The sequence below is a fragment of the Mus musculus genome, chromosome X (genome assembly GCF_000001635.26).
Source record: "Mus musculus strain C57BL/6J chromosome X, GRCm38.p6 C57BL/6J".
Taxonomy (NCBI): domain Eukaryota; kingdom Metazoa; phylum Chordata; class Mammalia; order Rodentia; family Muridae; genus Mus; species Mus musculus.
The window spans coordinates 53,666,492-53,684,856 of NC_000086.7; the positions used below are offsets into that span (position 1 = coordinate 53,666,492).

General features: G+C 47.1%; 1 protein-coding gene across 1 annotated transcript; it reads right to left on the minus strand.

Moving 5' to 3' along the window:
• Positions 1 to 2,673: 2,673 nt before the first annotated feature.
• Positions 2,674 to 3,946, minus strand: Rtl8b (retrotransposon Gag like 8B). The gene has a single exon (NM_001018063.2). It carries the CDS (start codon positions 3,805 to 3,807, stop codon positions 3,466 to 3,468), a length of 342 nt encoding a protein of 113 aa, NP_001018073.1. The 5' UTR covers positions 3,808 to 3,946; the 3' UTR covers positions 2,674 to 3,465.
• Between the last annotated feature and the right edge of the window lie 14,419 nt (positions 3,947 to 18,365).

Here is an 18,365-nt window from a genome sequence, read left to right on the forward strand (position 1 = left end):
GAGTGTGGGAGGAGGGTCTTTGTATGCAATCTCTGTCTCTGTCTCTCTGCCTCTCTCTCTTTCTCTGTGTGTTTGTTTCTCCCTCCCCTTCTCAGTCTCCCTCTCTGACTCAGTTTCTCTGTCTGGCTCTGGCTCTTTTCTGCTCTGTCCCTGCCTGCCTCTCTTGGTCTGCCTTCTCACAGGCTCCTAGGCACAAGCAGATGGTGTCCTTGTAAAGGAATGCCCTGACTTACTCAATCCCAGCCCTGAGGCTGACATTACAGGAAGAGCTGACTTTAGGCAACTGGGACTAAGGGCAGAGTTAAGCCTTTCCACAGTGTTTTTGTAGGAGTCTCCCAAGAAAAACAGGACCTAGAGAGACTGAATCATCATCAGAGCCTGCTTTGCTCCACTCTTTAAACTTCTGAGGATTTGAGGATCACACAACTTGCCTGAAAGTTTCATCAATTATAGGCCCCAGGTCACTACTTCCCTTAACCCCCAAATAGAAAATATGTTAAATTTGTTTCTGTCTTACTCTATCATCCTCCTTCCAGGTCTCACGTTTCCCTAAGCTTGTGAAGCAAGGATCCAGGTTAAAGCTTGGGTGTCTTATAGAACATAAAAGCCAAGGAAAACTGAGTGTAACAAGTACAGTAGAGACTGGATTCGTGGCTTTTCCTTTAAGAACAAGTAACCTCTGAGGACAACTGCTGCTTTTCAGGAGGAAAAGGGTTAATTCCCAGAACCCGGGTGGTATCTGTCAACCCTTTCCAACTTCAATGCCCTCTTCAGACAATAGGGACCTGTTGGAATGTGTTGAAGCCATGCAGGCAAAAATACTTGCTCACTTAAAACCACAAAGAATAGAAAGGCGTGAGGATAAGACTCTGTATCAAAGGGCAGAAAGATGTTTCTAATTATAAAAACATAATTTTTATATTGTAGAAACCTAGATTAGCAGGTAAAAGCACCCACTCCTTTCCTAAAGCAACCTGGTTCCTTCTGAGTACACACTTTGTTGCTCATAGGGGCTGTAATCCCAATTTTAGGGTGTCTGGTCCCATCCCCTGGGCTTAATGCATATTGCATGCCTATGGCTCACAGCCACACATGTTAGCAAAACACATAAAGCTTCTTAAAGTTATTCTTTGTTTGTTCCCTATTTATTGAATCGTGCTCACCTGCACCTGAATGGTTGGTGTGGAGTGTGACTCAATGCAGGATATGTTCAGAATGAGAGAAGGTTTTGGAAGAAGGGGCCAGTGTAGACTAGAACATTCTCTGACTCAGTCATTCAGGCCTAAGGAAGGGCACTCACCGCACAACTGTTGCTTCAGCTGTATTGCTGCTGAAGAGGATAGGATTGCCCAAAGGGTAGATCTGAGCCACCCCACTCAGCTCTCCAGACAGCATAGCCCTTGGTAGATCACAGGGAATAAGCCAGACTCCGACAGAGGCTTCCAAACATTTCCCAAATTCTCTAGGGGTATCTATTTAAAATTAAAAGCATGATTAAAATCACTCCTTATGACTCTTCAACAAGTTGAATGCAGGCACATATTTATTCGCCCTTGACCTGACTTAGGTTTCAGTGTTTTAGGATGCTGTATACTAGTATGTATACTAGTGCTCCACACTCTGATATTTCTAACAAGCCTGCTTTTCAAACAGCAAACAACCAACCAAACCCAGATCTTAAGAATCTGGCACAGCATAGGGTCCATTTCATGAAACACTTTGAATTCTCCATTTAATTTGAATAATACTATGTTTTATGTACATTTGAGGCAAATTTGCCAGTGGTAGCACTTCTGAGATAAATATGACATATTCTAATATAGAGTTGATGGAGATATACACCACTGCATGTGAGAATGGCCAAAGTTTCCCTGTTCCAAGGAAGGAAAGGAATAAAAAGGAAGAGATACACTACAGTATTGTGCAATCATACAGGTTCAGGAGAACCACCAAGTATATTAGAAAGAAGCAGAATACATATGATGCTGAAAGGTGACTCAAGGATTATCTGGTTGTATTGGGATACCAATTTTTTCTAGTAATATAGGAGATAGTAGATTTGTTTCAACATAATAGATTTCAAGAGTTAGCAAGGAAATATGAACAGTAGTTGCCCCTTCCCACTGGATAAAACGCCTTGTATTACACTGTGCGTAATCAATCAGATCTGGATCTAAATGAATAAGCAGTCTGGCATTCAAGTTTTCATGCCCCATAGAAGCATGTTAGCATGTATGTCCATGGTTTTATTAACACACCAGTTCAATTCAGGTGGATCTGTGAACGATGGATAACATACATTTTTAGACTTCAGTGACAAATTCGGTGGTGCTTGGTTTGACAATTAGCTATTATTATTCCTGTGTCTTCAGTATTGTTCCTATAAGGAACCATTTCAACCCAGAGATACCTTTATGACTTTTAGCCTGCAATGGGGAAAACTAGATGAAGGTCCATCTCCTGAAGGGCATAAAGGTCCACCATCTGTGACTGCCTAGTAGTAAGGCTTCCACCAGTGTGGCTACCAGGTGAATCTCATATCTGCAGTATGCTGTGAGATCGAACATCAGGCCATGAACATGTCTTTATCTAGACATCGATCCCATGTGCAGACACCTGCAGGGGTAAGGTTGTGGGGAGGGGTGGTAGGATGCTATACTAAGTAAGACTCCATTTCCTTTTAAATAGCATCTGATGTTTATTCAACGTGAGGAAAAGGCTTCTGTACAGGTAGAACAGACAAGAAGGAAAGAGCACAGGGGCTACTGTGTTGGAAAAGGCATACACATCAGAGAAAGAGCTGCAAGCTGGTTTCTCAGGAAAACCAGCTAGTCCACAAGACAAAATGGGAGACAGCAGGTTTCTGGGAGCAGGGAGGGGAAGGGTCCCGCTGAAGGTGAATCAATGTCCATGGGCCTTGGGCAGCCCAGGTACCTCCCAGGTGAGTCCAGATCATTTAAGGGCAGCAGCCAGTCCACAGATGGGTTGTGCAGGGGCTTGAAATGGCAGCGTCAGCACAGGCCTTATGGGCAGAAGCTTGCAGTCTGTCCACCAGATAGAAAGCAGTGGACAGCATGACATGTCCATCAGGTGGCAGTTGATCTGTCCATTAGGTGACAGGAGCCCATCTTGCAGCTGGAGCCTGGGACAGTGTCCAAACCTGCCAGGGATGGGCTGAGCTGTCAACAGTGGGAGGCCTTGTGCTCTCCAGAGCCAGGCCCAGCAGGGACAGCAGCAGGGGCCTGGGGAGCTATTCCTGGAACAAAGGCTAGGACACAGGAGGAGACAGGGGCGCGCGCATGCGAGATCTCCAGGCAGGGCGGGCGCGGGAGGTGGGGGAGTTCTCGGGGTAGGAGGGGGGCCCGGGGGGAGGGCGCACTCGGCGACCCCGGCTGCAGCCACAGGACAACACAGCAGCAGCCCACCCTCCCGGAGCCCCAACCCCAGGCCAGGCTTGCCAGAGGCCTAGAAGTCCTCATCCTCCTCCCACCCGAACACCCGCTTCATCTCATTCAGGAAGCCGTTGTAATCATTGAGCAGGGGGCTGTCGATCTTGATGTAGGGGATCACCCACTGCAGGGCCCGGCCCTTGAGGCGGGTGATGAGGAACGTCACCTTGAGCTCGTCGGTGTCGAAGGTCCTGTCGTCCACCAACATGTAGGAGCCGGTCTGCACGATGAACTCCGGGAGCTTGTCCATCTCGCCATCAAACAGCTCTGGAAACGGGATGGGGTTCCGCCGACGGCGCCGCCTGTTGTGCCTGAGCATGTAGGCCTTCGGCCTCTTTACCTTGCCTTGGCCTTCCATGACGCTGCGCTCTCTGGGCTGATCTAGTCGCTTGGTGGCCGGGCTGGCTGGAGGCTCTCCGGACTCTTGATGGGGTCAGCTGTGCTTTGCTGGATCCGCAGAGCACAGAGATTGTCAATTACAAGGCGTCGCCGGAAGTGCGTGGGAGAAGAGGAGGGACTTGTGCTAGGATGATTGTGGGTTGGACCCCAGTTTTTCTGTGGTGCTGCTGCTGCTGGGTCAACAATCCTTAGTGCTACCCAATGCGCAGGCGTGTTTCTGGGGCGAACCAGGAGAATGTTTAAGGGGTGGTTTGAATTGTTTTGTTTTCACATAAGCACAGCCAGGATGCAAAGCACAGGAAAGAGTCCTGATTGTACCTATGCGCTCGTGAGGAAGGCTCAGAGAGTCTAGGAGGATGCTGGACTCCTAGCGGTTTTTTTTTTTTTTTTTTTTTTTTTTTGTGCTGGTGCAATTCCCTGTCACTGCAGAATAAGAGAGAGATTATGGAGTTCGCCCATCCAAACCCCTTCCCTCTCCAGCTGCTTTCTTTTCCTTCCCAGATCCTAGGATGTGGACACCCTAGAGAGCTAGCTGCTCAGTGGCCACAGTTGCCTGCCTCTCACTGTCTGTGTGAGAAGGACTAGCTCTCATGTTGAGAGGCTGTTTTTGTAGTCAATAGCAACCCCTGATATACTAAGGAGAAGACTACAGAGCTGCCCTTTCAGAGAAGGATGCACAGTGAACGCGCAGTATCTGGAGAGTTACAGGTCAAAGAACCCCTAACTGTGATGCATTAGGGTACCAAGAGATGGAAATTTATGTAGAATGTCTACAAAGACTGGTGGGAAGAGCTTACACAGAGCTACATGATACAAGGCAGTGTACAAAAATAGAAGGGGAAAAAAGATTTTTCCAAATTTGGAGAGAAGGGGAGGTTATGTGACTGTATGCCTTTTGTATGATCCCAGTTGTCAGGGAGAATACATAATTAATATTAATTCCCCAGCGTCTTCCTTTGTACAGAAAATTACGTGGTACATGCCGTGATTTACTTAAAACCCTATCTGCCAGGCTATTGAAGCAGGGCATAGGTAGAAACCATAAGAATCATAAACTGGGAATTAATTTTGAATGCTTAAGGTCAGAGAAGATAAGAGCAGTCAAACAGATGGAAAGAGACCCCTCTGCTGAAAGAGGATGGCTCAGCCTCACAAGCCTGGTCATTTCCCTGAGGTAAGGAGAATATGGGGTTGTGAATTTCCTGACCACCTGCAGAGTTGCAAATGATACCCCAGCAGCTAATGTCCCATACCAACCAGGTGACTGCAGAAATCTTCTTCTCTCTGTAGGTGTTTCCTCCTTAGCCAGGGCCACAGTGACCTTTTAAATGCTAATGGGAAACTTCTCCTCTGCCCCTGACTCTGTCCTCTGAAGGCAAATATTTCACAGGCCATAGTAATGTGCAGTGCTCTAGATACTGCAATGCAACCTTCACCACTCTGTAGTTCAAAGGAAGCTGGCCTTTGTGCTTGTGCTTGGCTGCTTTCATGTCAGCAGGACACTCCTGGTGCTTAAAGCTCTGCTCAGTGGGAGGCAGTTAGAGGAGGACAGGAAAGTGCTACCTCAGGGTGAGCTAAGGTTCTGCCTTTATCCTAAGGAACAGCAGGGACCTTGCTCTCCTCAGAACCCTGTGAAGACATACCCTGTGACAGGGCAGGGGGTAGGGGAGTGCAAGGCAGGAAGAGGGTGTGCAGAACAACCTAGCTACCCTGGCAGGCTCCTCTCAGACATGCAGCATCAACAACTGTGAAGAATAACATCTCAGCTACCCTGTCTGGGCTAGTTTCTAGTGGCAGCCCAAGCCTACTAACACACTGTGGTTGTTTATGAGCATTTCTATTAAAATATACAAAGAGGTTGCAGGGTCTCCCTTCTGTGATTCCTGCACTGGGAATCAGAGGAGGAGCCATTGGAGGAATGAGGGCAAGGCAGGCTCCACACTCAATTCTATGGTACCTCCGGCTACATATAAAGATACTGTCAAGGGATAATACTAGTCATATTACTAACTGACCTGAGACAAACCATGTTGAGCCAGTAAGGGATCCATGGCAGGGACAGTTACAAGGAGTTCCAAGAACGAATAAGCACCCAGAGAAAGGCGAGCACATTAGTAGTATTCACTAGTAAGGTAAAACTACATGAGGGACTTGTTCAGATGACAGAGACAGTGCTTCAGTTACTGTGTAGTCCATGAGAACAGTCTGGCCCTGCTGCTGGAAGGAGGCAGAGGCAGGCAGATCTCAGAGTTCCAGGCCTTCCTCCCTGATCTACAGAATAAGTTCCAGGTCAGCCAGGGCCACTAAACAAACAAGCTCTGTTTCAAGAAGCCAAGGGGAGTGGGAAGGGAGAGAGGGAGAAGGGAGGGGAGAGAGACAGACAGACAGACAGACAGACAGACAGACACACACACACAGAGAGAGAGAGAGAGGGAGAGAGAGAGAGAGAGAGAGAGAGAGAGAGAGAGAGAGAGAGAGAGAGAGAGAGACTTGCACTCTTAGACTGGCATTGCAGGCACATATCCTAACTCCCCGGATTTGGAATCACAGACCTGTAGATCTCTGAGTTCCCACCCAGACTGTTCTACAGAACGAGTTCCAGGAGACTCAAGGCTACACAGAGAAACCTGTCTCAAAACCCAAAGGGGATTTGGGGAGTAAAGCACTCTGTAAGGACATTGTGCATCAGTCTCATAATGGTGGCTTGGCATGATCCATCATTCATTCTCATATTCTTGGGTACTAGCTGTACAAGGTCCCATGGCTATGCCAGGATCTATAATGTCTATTTGCAAAGCCTGTCAGACAGGCCACACCTGGGTGTTGCAGCCCCAAAGATTCTGATGGTATAACCTGCTTGGCCACTAAAGTGGTACATTCTGGCCACTTTTCTGTGTGTATGTATGTATGTATGTATGTATGTATGTATGTATGTATGTATGTGTGTATGAATGTTATATATGTATCCAGCGACTGTTCTATAGCATAGAATCCAACAGAACATTCTACAGCTTATACTGTAAGCCCAACGAAGTTTGTCACTGGAAGGCAGCATGTCCATCATAAAGATCAAAACAGACATGTACCAATCTAGAGGCACATACATTCTTATAATTCATGAAGAACATGCTACAGCGCAAGGGAGATAGTTTTGAAGGAGATAGTCTTGTAGGTCGGTGCCTGCTGTGCCATCAGGAGGATCTGAATCTGTCCATTTTTAACAAAATAAAGAGTGGGTTGTAGTGGTGCTCACTTGTAAGCTTCACTCTGGATAGGCAGAGATCAAGGAGGCTCAGGTAACTGGAGAGGGGTTGCCTCATGAAAAACAAAAGCTCTCATGGAATGCCTAATGAGGCACCTCATGAGAGCCACAGTTCTGTCCCCTGTATCCTCCTTAGTGTGTGACTTAAGGACTGACATCCAGGGATGGTGACAGCCTGCAGAAACAAGCACTTCCTTCCTTCTTTTGGTCCTCCCCTGCTTCCACACCACCCCAGGCAAGGGCACCTTCTGTCTGTGTTTAGAGTTCTAGATTAAAGGACTACTCTTTTAGGTTCCTTAGTTGTGTTCCCAAAAGGCTGCATCCCAGCCTCTCTCCTTCCTTCCCCAAACCACACCCCTAGTCCCCAGAGGACAGTTGCCACACCATCCTCTTTGGTAGTAGTATGAATGTGTGCCTCTAAGTTAAAAGGAAAAACGGTAAACATTTTTTAACAAAATAAAATTTTATATGTTGTATTTAAAAGGAAAACTTATATTACATTTATATAAAATTATATGAAAACATAGTATGCTTCCAAAGGGATGACATCCTACAAGCTCCTAACACATCAACACCTGTGTGTATGCCCATGTCTGCAGGCACCCAAGTACACACACAAACACACACACACACACACACACACACACACACACACACACACACACACACACATGGTACACATATACATGGTACCTACATGTAAGTGACATACCCTGGAATCACATGTAAATAAAATGATAATACATAGTTCTACAGTCTGTTTTATTACATGACTATGGTTGTAAGAGAACCTCAACTTAGAATTTCCCACTGGACCTTAGGAAAGATCCATGGGTCCCCATTGCTGCCCAGCCAATTAATGAAGACTTCACCAGAACCATTCCTCAATATGTGTCTAATTGCTGTTGCAATAATTTGCCCTCAACAATTTCATAAAAAGCTTATGAAAGAAAGAGAAGGGGGTCACTTCTCCTGTGGGTGTGGGAGGACCCAAGAGCGCTGGCATCAAAAACTCCATTCTAGTGTGTCATTTCTGGTCTCTCAGTAGCTAAGGCTCACTTTGGGTCTTACCATGGCAAATGCCACTCAGTGTAATCTTTCATTGGAAATAGACACATATGGAAATTGTTCCTACCATCTGTCTGTATATGCAAGAAAATCAATGTGACAGTGCTCCTCCACCATTCCTGGTAAGAATTCCCATGTTCACAGACCTTTTGTATTCCCAAAGGGCAGCTATGAAAATCTCTAAAGAACAAGATAAATTATGGGGAAACTCTGGAGATGTTTCCGAGGGGATGACAAACGTGTTTACTGGCCAGGAAGGGTTGTAGTTAAGCCATAGGGAGGGGTAAAATAACTCTAGAGACAGAAATGGAGTTAGAAGCCTCAGGAGGGAGGAAGATGTGACTATCTATCTACACCCAACAAAGTGCTCTATGCAGAAGAACAAAGACGATCTTCAACTGTGCTGCTTGCTGCAAAATGCAGACAAGTCAGGTGTTTGTGTGCAACCCAGAGTTGGGCATCTGAGGCAGGAGGTTCTCTGCAAGTTTGAGGTCAGCCTGGTCTCCAGGGCATGTGCCAGTGCTCAAGAATAATGACTTCAAAAGTTCATGGTCACATAAAAAATAAAGTAGAAATAAACTGAGACCTTCCAGTTTGCATTAGGCCAAAGACTAAAAAGAGTGATCTTGGACTGGAAAAATATGTAGCAAACAAGGGCAGGAAAATATATTTACAAACTCACATCAATACTAAATACCTGCCAAAATATTGCACAGCAGAAATATACAATCTCAAAATTCAATGATCTACAATAAGGCAGAGAGGTCTGTTCTTTCTACTGATAAGAAGTTGAGTTTAACAATATGAACTAACCAGTACTCTCCGGAGCTCGTGTCTCTAGTTGCATATGTATCAGAAGATGGCCTAGTCGGCCATCAGTGGAAAGAGAGGCCAATTGGTCATGCAAACTTTATATGCCCCAGTACAGGGGAACGCCAGGGCCAAGAAGTGGGAGTGGGTGGGTGGGGGAGTAGTGGGTGGGGGAGTGGGTAGGGGAGTGTGTGGGGGACTTTTGGGATAGCACTGGAAATGTAAATGAAATAAATACCTAATTTAAAAAATAAGAAGTTATGTTTAGTGTAGTGGGCAATGGTCATTAGGATAAAGACCAGGCACACAGCTTTGGGACCAGGGTCCAGGAAAGGGTTAATTAGGCAGGGTCAGGAACCAGAAAAACCAACTCTGGACCAGCATGGAGGTGCACATCTCCTGTACTTTGTGTGCACCTGCAAGCATTTTGTATGCAGCATTTTGACCATGGGAAACCCACATGACTTCTGCAATAGTTCACCCTCCCATTGTCACTTTGGGGAGTTTTCAGGCTGCCAGCATTGGAGGACACTTCAGTAAAGCCTGGGGCTGGGCAGGCGTCACCCTAATCCAGGCCACGTCAGAGCTTCCCCTGGTTAGCTAGTATCCTCTATTTCATGTCAAGCAGCCTACTAGTGGACAGGACCACTAGCACTATCATGACTGGATGGAACCCTGCCACGCATTCACTGGGCCCTACCCAAGGGCCACAGCACCCACAATTCAGGTGTAGAGAAATGTTTGGTTTCCAAGGCAGCATTTACCAGAGAGCAGCAAATGATGCCCCCCAAAGTGAGTATTCATATGACGGTAAGGGAACCCCAGTCTAGCTCACCCCACACAAGGGTAAGTTCCAGGGACCACTGCTGATCTTAGTGTAAGTAACAGAGTAGTCTAGTTCATGGCTTAAAACACATTCATGATCTGGGAATGGGATGAAGCCTTATGTAACTGTATACAACCATTATCTCCTGAAGTGTTGAGCACTGTGCCAAGGGCCTTGACGAAGCTTGTCAAGTACCACACCTGCCTGCCAAGTACAGCTCCAGCCCTAAAATGTTTTTGATGTGTTAAAAGAAAGTATTAACAACAAATGACCCCCAAAGGGTAAGAATTTGTGTTTGCTGAAAGTTATTTAAAACGAAATTTAGATGTTACTGTGAGTGCAAGTCCATGAATCTGAGAACAGAGTGGGAGACTGGGCCAAGCCAGTCACAAGTCCTGCAAGTACAGGGGGATGAAACGGAAACTAAATCTGCATTGGAAGCCACCAACAGAGATACCTATGAACAGCTTCTGCATGCTCTCCCTCATATATGAAGACGTTTCAAAGGAGAAAAGGAAAAGAACCAAACACAGCAGTAGAAGAGGCTGCAACAGTGAAGAGGATGAGAGTGAAGGTAGGAGAGAGGAGAACAACCTGGAGGCTAGCAAGCTGTAGTCACCCCATGAGCATGTGTGGAATACCTCTCACCCTTATGGCTCATCTCGATAAATCAATACAATTTAAACCCAGAAACCAATCAATGAGGAAAAGATCAAACTTAATAGAAGCAAAGAAAGGGCTCACAGAGGGCCAGAATTTGCCTCCCAGTACCAATAATACCACCAAATCAGGTGGCTTTCAGAACTACCTCCTATTAACCAGTCTAACACAGTGCATCCTCTGCCCTCTTCTGGCCATGTCCGGTACTGCACCTATGAGCTCAAAAGGAAACAAAACTGCACATCAAAGAAAGAAATCTTAACAATAAAATAGGCCAAACACTTGAAGGGGCAGCTTAAAAATCATGAAACTCAACTCCACAATGGAACTATATAAGGGATTTAGCAGCTTTTGTCTGAGAAAGATGTGAGGCAAAACCAAAATGAAGTATGTTTTTGCATACCTATCAAGACTGGCTAAAATTTAAAAATATTGACAACACAGGTGAGCAAATAAATGAGGCATTTGAAAACGTCTTTAAGATAGGACTGGGAATGTTAATAATATATGCCAAAATGTATACCCATGTCAGAAAACTGTGACTGGACTCAGGGTGTAGCCCAGATGAAGGAATGTTTGCCTCAAGCCCTGGGGTCAAGCTCAGCACAATATTGACTTCAGGCTCAATGGTCTGCACCCGTGGTTACAGCACTCAGAAGGAGAAGGAGAGGGAACCACAAGTGCCAAGTCCTCCTTGGCGCTGTGTGACAAATCTTTTTTGCCGGAGAGGCAACACGCATGCACACACACACACACACACACAAGCACACACACAAGCACACACACACACACACACACACACACACACACACACACACACACACACACCTAGTCACCTTAGATAGGAAACCCAAGGCAGACTAGAGTACAGAAACCACCAAAGTCCAGCCTAGAAAACTCAGTTTTACTGGGGTTACTTACAGGAATATGGGTGAGGTGTTACTAGCTGTAACAGAATGACGCAAAGACAGCTGCTTCACCAAAGCCCACCCCAGCATGGTGAGACAGAGCTCCCAAGGCTGGGAACCTGGAGCACACAGCCTGCAGGCAGCTCAACAGGTTGGATGGAGTTCTGGCCTAAGTGGGTCACAATGCCTTCCAGGCAGCTCAGCTGAGCTCTGCTTCTTCCAGGCAGCTGGTCTGATCTCAGAGCAGCCTTTGCAGCCTGCCTTGTCTGTGAAGGACTCTCAGCCTTTATTGCTTACTCTGACGGGGGGGGGGGGGGGAGGGGGGGGCTCATGAATCTTTTCAGTTTCAGGGACTTCCCGAAGGTCTTTTGACTTCTTTACCTTCCTGCTTAAAGGGGATTCCCTGCATGTTGGAAAGGTTCAGTCTCATGTATGTGTTATAAAACCCTTTGGTTTTGTGGTGAGTTTGCATTCGGCCTTAGCTTCTGGAGACTGTCTTAAAGGAGACTTGGAAACTAGGAGAACAACCAACAGCCCAGAAATTCTGTTAGTGTTTTATGCCTCCATAAACTGAAGGACAGCTCAAATGCTGGACTGTTTCTTCAGAGTCAGGCAATCTGCATATGCTGCCCAAATTGATACAGAAGTGGCCAGGAGACCACTGTGACCTCCATTTGTGGTGAAAATTTTTGTCAACCACACCCTCGTGGTAAAAAGTTTTAAATGTGCATTAATAAGTAGTTGTCCAAGCAAGGTGAGGCTCATGTGTATATTCAGCTTATACCCAAATAATTTAGGAGTAGATCTTTTGAACTGCAGGGTTCCAACACAAGAGTAGAAGGATCATAGTCCTTCTCTTGTTGGAATCAGGGTTTATTTGGGGACAGGTTAACGTGAAGGAACCCTAGACCAGGCTTGCATGGTCTAGGTAGGCTATGGAAGAGCTTCCTGCTCCTCCAATTCAAAGGAGCTGATGTTGGGAAAAGGTACCAAAATGCCTCATGAATGAGTCTGTTTGCAATTGATGGAGTTTTGTCTATACCTATTGTTAAGGTTACATATATCAGGTATCTCCAAGGCTACAAATGGGCTGCTGGGATGGCTGGGTCTAGGGTGAGGTTTTTGGATGCCTGAGTACACAAAACCTCCCCAGACTCTCACCAATGGAGCAATCTTTGCCACAAGCTTTGGGGACTAACGCAGACTCTGCTAGGGATTATGATGCTGCCTGTGAGGTTTTCACAGCATCCTGACGCTGCTGCAGGGAGCCTCTGGCATGTTCCCAGGTGGTCTGCTTCCTGAAATACACTAGTGTTCTGGAGGTAGCCCTGCTCTCCTCATGTTTTCAGGCTGTCCCTTCTATTGGTGCTCGTCACTGATTCTCAAGAGGCAGGACATTCACTGTTAGGTTAGAGGAATCCCCAATGTTCTGGCATCACTAACAGTTGGAGAAGCTGACATATTTACCAGGGACAAAAGGTTGCAGTCATCTTAGCAGCTTCCCAGGAAAAGTGATGCTTCTGTCCACTGCACGACGGCTACAACTGAACATTCCAAACAGCAGAGGTGTTATAGGAAATTCTCAGGCTTTAGCAATGGTAAGACAGAAAACGCAGCAGCAGAGATGCAGCCAAGGTTTTCTTCTTGACAGGAGTCCCTCATCCCCAGGGGACCGGCAAAGAAATCGGAGTGTGTGACCTGCTGCAGAACATACAGGAACCCATGGCAAGACACAAGTGGACCCATGTGGAGCTGGGGAGTGACAACTGCATAGTGATTGTCAGGGGACTGAAACACTCCCTTCTGTAATGAGACTTCAGGAGTAAATAAAGCAAGCCTCACAAGGTGGACACTTCTAGTATGCACAAGGCTACTTCACAGGGTTATACAATATGTGGAGCACTTCAGGGTGGAAGAGCCTCTCTAGCCAACTTGCTGAGTTGCCTGCAAGTCATGCAGGAGGACACAGGGTTGTAGCCCTCTGACCTGTCACTCGTGTTTAGGGGGCCTTGCGGGGAGGGAACAGCTGCTTTTGAGTCATTTATGCTCCTAGCAGTATCACGTTGCCTATGGACCTGGGTGGACCCAAACACAATCACTGGTTAACTCAGCTGGACTTGTACTGAATGTGTTTGTGGACGATGGCTGGTGTCTAGACATCTGTTTACATCTCTGGAGGAAAGGTCATACAATTTCTGGTGACTGCCAGGGGCCACTTGGGCCATGAATGTGACCCCATGCTTGCATAAAGGGCTGTTCGACCTTGAAGACAGAATTGTGGGCTCTTCCTGATAGAGAGAAATATTGGGGGCAAGGAGACATGCTTTGTTGAGCTGCATGTAAATCCATGATGCTTTAGGGTCTAGGTCAGGAAGTTTGAGAGTTCAAGCCTGCCCTGGCAAATTAATGAGACACTTTTGTTAATATAAAACAAAATAAAAAGTTGTTGGATGCATTTCCCCCCAGACCATGGTGTTAGGTCTCAAAAGGGGGGCAGATGCCTTAATGAGAGGCTTTCTGATATATCTAATCTGACTCTGGATGCCACCTTCTCCCTGCATCTCCCAGTTACTGCCTCTTACAGAGTCCTTATGGCTGCCGAACCCAGCCCCCTGTCCTAAGTTTCTTCAGAGCAGGGATTTTGCTGGCCTCCTCTTAGCCAGCTTCTCTTCCCTGTATATCCCAGACATCTTGTCTATGACTGCCTTTCTTGCCTATTGGGGCCCTTGACCTCCCGGATCATCCCTCAGTCCTCTCCTCATGGGTCCCAACTCAGTCTGATGTTCATGTCCATCCTGGGCGCTCCCAGTTGTGTCAACCTCTGGCTGTTATCCCTCATATCTACAAAAATCCTTCCCCTCTACAGCACCTGGGAAAAGTAAGGTCCTTGTCTTTTCTTTTTGTCAATTATCTGGGACAAATCCTCAGGCTGGATGTCTGCCTTTTTGAACCAAGCTGCTGGCCTGACTCTCTTAAGGTACCAAGCTGCTGAGCTGACTCTCTTAATGTACATAAGCATCACTTGTTTTTACTTGCTTCTGCCATCCATCAAATTTGACACCAGACCCCTTTTTTAAGGACTCCTTTGTTTGCTTTTGTCCTATGTACTTTGGTGTTTTGCCTGAATGTTTATTTGAGGGTGTCAGGTCTGCTGAAACTGGAAGTACAGATGGTTGTGTGCTGTTATGTGGGTACGGGGACTTGAACTCAGATCCTCTGAAAGGGCAGCCAGTATTCTTTACCACCAAGCCATCGTTTCAGCCTCCTGGCCCCAGTCTCTAAAGGCTGCCTTCTTGGCTACTTCTCCCCTCCATGTGCTCTGATCTTCCTCCCATAGACATGTCTGTTTTTACAATCTAATCTATTCCTTTGTGTGTGTGAGTCTTTTACTCTGCATTCCTGGCTGTGCATCATATGAATGCAACACATTTCAAGGCCAGGAGAGGGTGGCAGATCATCTGAGTTTGGAGTTACTGTGTGTTCTGAGGATTCCTGGTGAGTGCTAAAGTCCCACCCAGGTTTGCAGGATGAGCAGTCTGTACTCTTAAAAGCTGAGGTCTCTCTCTATTACCCACAGTCCCTTCTCATGGGGCCAAGCTGCTCTGTTTGATAGTGACCCTCACTCTCTGGAGCCCTATCATAGCGCTTCCTTTGGTTATCCTTGTGCCTCAGGGAGAAGAACCCCAAAGAAGGCTGATAACTAACTAAACAGGGTAAGATCTGTTCACTGATCACACTGTGTGACAGGCCCTGGACTTCTTGGAACAGCATCCCACAGACTGTGACAGTGTGTAAAAGTAATATAAGACCTCACTTGGAAGTAAGGTCCTTGGAAGTGTAATTTAAGTGAAAAGGAAACAACAGTGGATTAGAGAAGGTCCTAAATCTGATGAGTCGAAGTCTCAGGAAAGTCTCCAAAGTCAGGGGCTGTGGATATGGCTGAGCAATTCAGAGCACCCTGGCTCTGTCTGAGGCCAGGAATCTGGGTCCCAGTGCTCACATTCAGCAGGATAACACACACAGTGACTTCAGCTCCAGGGCTACCTATCCCCACTTCTGGCCTCAGAGAGCAAGCCCAAAACAAAGGCATACTACCCCTCCCAACCTTGGCAAGAAAAGCCTTAAGAGTGGGGAGAGATTAGCAAATTCAGAATGCTGCCAAAGTGGGAAATCCTGAGAGGCCAGACAGAACATGACTAGGCCCACTAGAAGGTAGAAGAGGCAAGTGGGGATCGCCTCCTAGAGCTTTGCAGCAAGGTGATATAAGTCGCTCCACCTTGGAGCCAGCAGAGCTTGGAGCATATCACCTGCCCATTTTCTCAGTCATCTGCTTAGAGGGAGTTTCTTTCTAGAGCCCTGAATCCTAGAGCAGCAGGGCTGGGCTGAAGGGTTTTTACAAACATGCATCACTTTCCAGACACAGGAAGGAAAGCCCACAGAGCGTCCAGGTCATCCCGCTCATTACGAAGCAGGGAAGGTCATGCTTTCCCAACATCCTCTCCAAGGTCTTTCAGCCTGCACCGCACTCTTCACAGTAAGGCCTGGGCTACAGAGTAACCTGGCCATGTCCAAACATTCAGGGCTATTCTGGACACCCTTTGGGGACTATGCAGCACATAAATGTCCCTCACTGTTTTGTCTAAACATTCTGTGGTTCAGGCTTCATTGGGAATCAGAAGGACACAGGCATCTCTTGGTATCTTTTTTTGGTAAAATCCCAGCTCTGCCTATTTGTTTCAAAACACAAAACTCTATATCTTGTTGTTTGTGACTATGAAGAAATGAGATTTGGTGAAAGCTGTTTGGATAGCTGCTCTTTGTCCCACTCCTCAAGATTCCTTCCCTAGTCCCAACACTGACATCAGCAGTCACTCCCTGAAGGTCTCAGATCACAGCACAGGAATGAAAATGAGGCAAACAGGCAGTGGAAGGTCTGGGGCAACAGCTTCCCTGCTGTGCTGCGCAGTCATGTGTCCTGTGACAGCTTGTTACAACTGAGAGCCCTGGATACAGTGGACTCAGCAATGAATACTGCTTTGATCAGCTGTGGGAATGCCAGAGAGTGGAGGACCAAGTAGTCTGTGCTTTAAGCCTGGAGCCGAGTAGTGGCCTCTGCTGTGCTCACTAAAGTGTTCACAACCTGGGGATAAGTTAGACTGACTGGGCCAGAGCGCTCAGGGCCTCCCCACAATGCTCCAACATCATGTGAGCAGGAGTCCCTGTCCACCCTTGTTGCTCCCAGGACCTTGCTCTGCCCTGAGCACAGGCAAAGCCTGGAGCACAGGGAAGTAGAAAGAGGGACCAGAGGCTGGAGTCAGGGTTGGGGTGCCTTTCTGAGGGAGACTGATTTCACAGTGATCAGAGAGGCATTAAACTTCTCCAGGTTCCAGGGTTGTAAGATGACACTATGCAAACTTCTGCTTCACTGTGGATAGCCTCCTAGCCTTGACTGGCACTATCCACTGGGGTCCTTGCTACACATCTCCTGACGTCTCCTCTTATCCTGTGGGACTTGAAAAAGACACATCTCTGTCCAATGGACTCTGTACACACTTCTGCAGTTGTGGCCTGTCTGGTTCTTCTGGAGTTGTTTTCCCCTGAGGCAGCCATTCTTCCCATAGCAGTCCCTGCCTCACGGGGTAGATCTGAGCTCACACTGCTCCATACCAGTTCTCACGGCCCCAGCTACCCTCTCCAGTTTTGTGTGCTTCCCGACTTGCTGCTCCTTCAGCGGGGCCATTGGAGTATCTGGGCCCCAGATCCTACCTCAGGGTCACCTGTTGAGAGTCACCTAGAAGAGGATGTGAGCCACCTTCAGGGTGACCTGGGGCTTGCAGCATTTCTGAGTTTGACTTGGTGAATTGACAGAATTACAACATATAGGGGTGCAGGAGAAGGCCCTGCAAGTGGCCAGCAGCTGGTTCCTGGGTAAGATGAACTTAGGATCAAAATGGCATTGTTGGTCACATAGACAGCATCTTAGGGCCACGTACAGTGGGTCTGCTCGTGGTCAGCTTCAATGGATCCTTCTGCTTAAGTTTGGGTGGTACTTCTTGGGTCAATTCCATGTCAGGGACTTAGGGACTCCTGGGCAGAACTTGGAGAGGCCCGGAGGACCAGGACAGAGGGTAGAAGTCAAAGAAGTAGCAACACTGCCACTAACGTAGCCAGCATGCCACCCTGATGCATGAGTAACACTCAGCAAGGCAGTAGCATGGAGGCAGTCTTCTCCATGAAGCACACAGAACCATGAACATGCCATGCCAGATCTTTGAGAAGGCATGCCTCTGTTAATCTCAGTGCAGAGACCCAATCTGCTTCCTGTAAGAGGGACTATGCCAGAGTGGAGACTGTCCACCACCAAAAATTGTTCTCATCGTGGGGTGGCTTATCCTCCATGAAAACCAATTTCTTTTTGTCTGCACTCCAAGGGAACTGGACCCAGAGGGACATCTCTGTGTCTTCAACCTTATACAGGGATGGCAGATCTCAGGCAACACAGATTCCAGGATAGATACGCCCTGAGTGAATAACATGCCTCTGTACAAAGTAAACAAGTGGCCCACAGTGAAGGTGGGACAGAGGATGCAGGCTGCCTGACAGGTCCCGTGTTTTCCCCCCAAGCTGACCGTCCTCTTCACATGAAGCTGCCAGACTCTTGACCTTGCCTTTCCCACTTTGTGTGCTCTGACATCAACAGAGGATTTTTCAAGTGTGTTCTTTAGTTTAGTGTTGTGCAACAGGCTTCTGTGTGCATATGGGTCAAGGGGAAAGCGACCATATTTTCTGGGATAAACATTAGAGATGATTCTAAAACGTCTTAACATGACGAGCTAGTGATAGTGGCTCACACAGCTCCCATAAAATCCAGAACTGTGCCCTTAGCAGCAGACTGTGGGACAGGCAGTTTTGACTGTAACAGTGTTTGGCTACTGTCTGCTGGGCATTCAAGGGAGCTAGTCTAATGTTAGTTCCTGGTTCTA

Coding starts and splice junctions, on each gene's coding strand:
- Rtl8b (NM_001018063.2), bottom strand. CDS start 3,807: ATGGAAGGCCAAGGCAAGGTAAAGAGGCCGAAGGCCTACATGCTCAGG.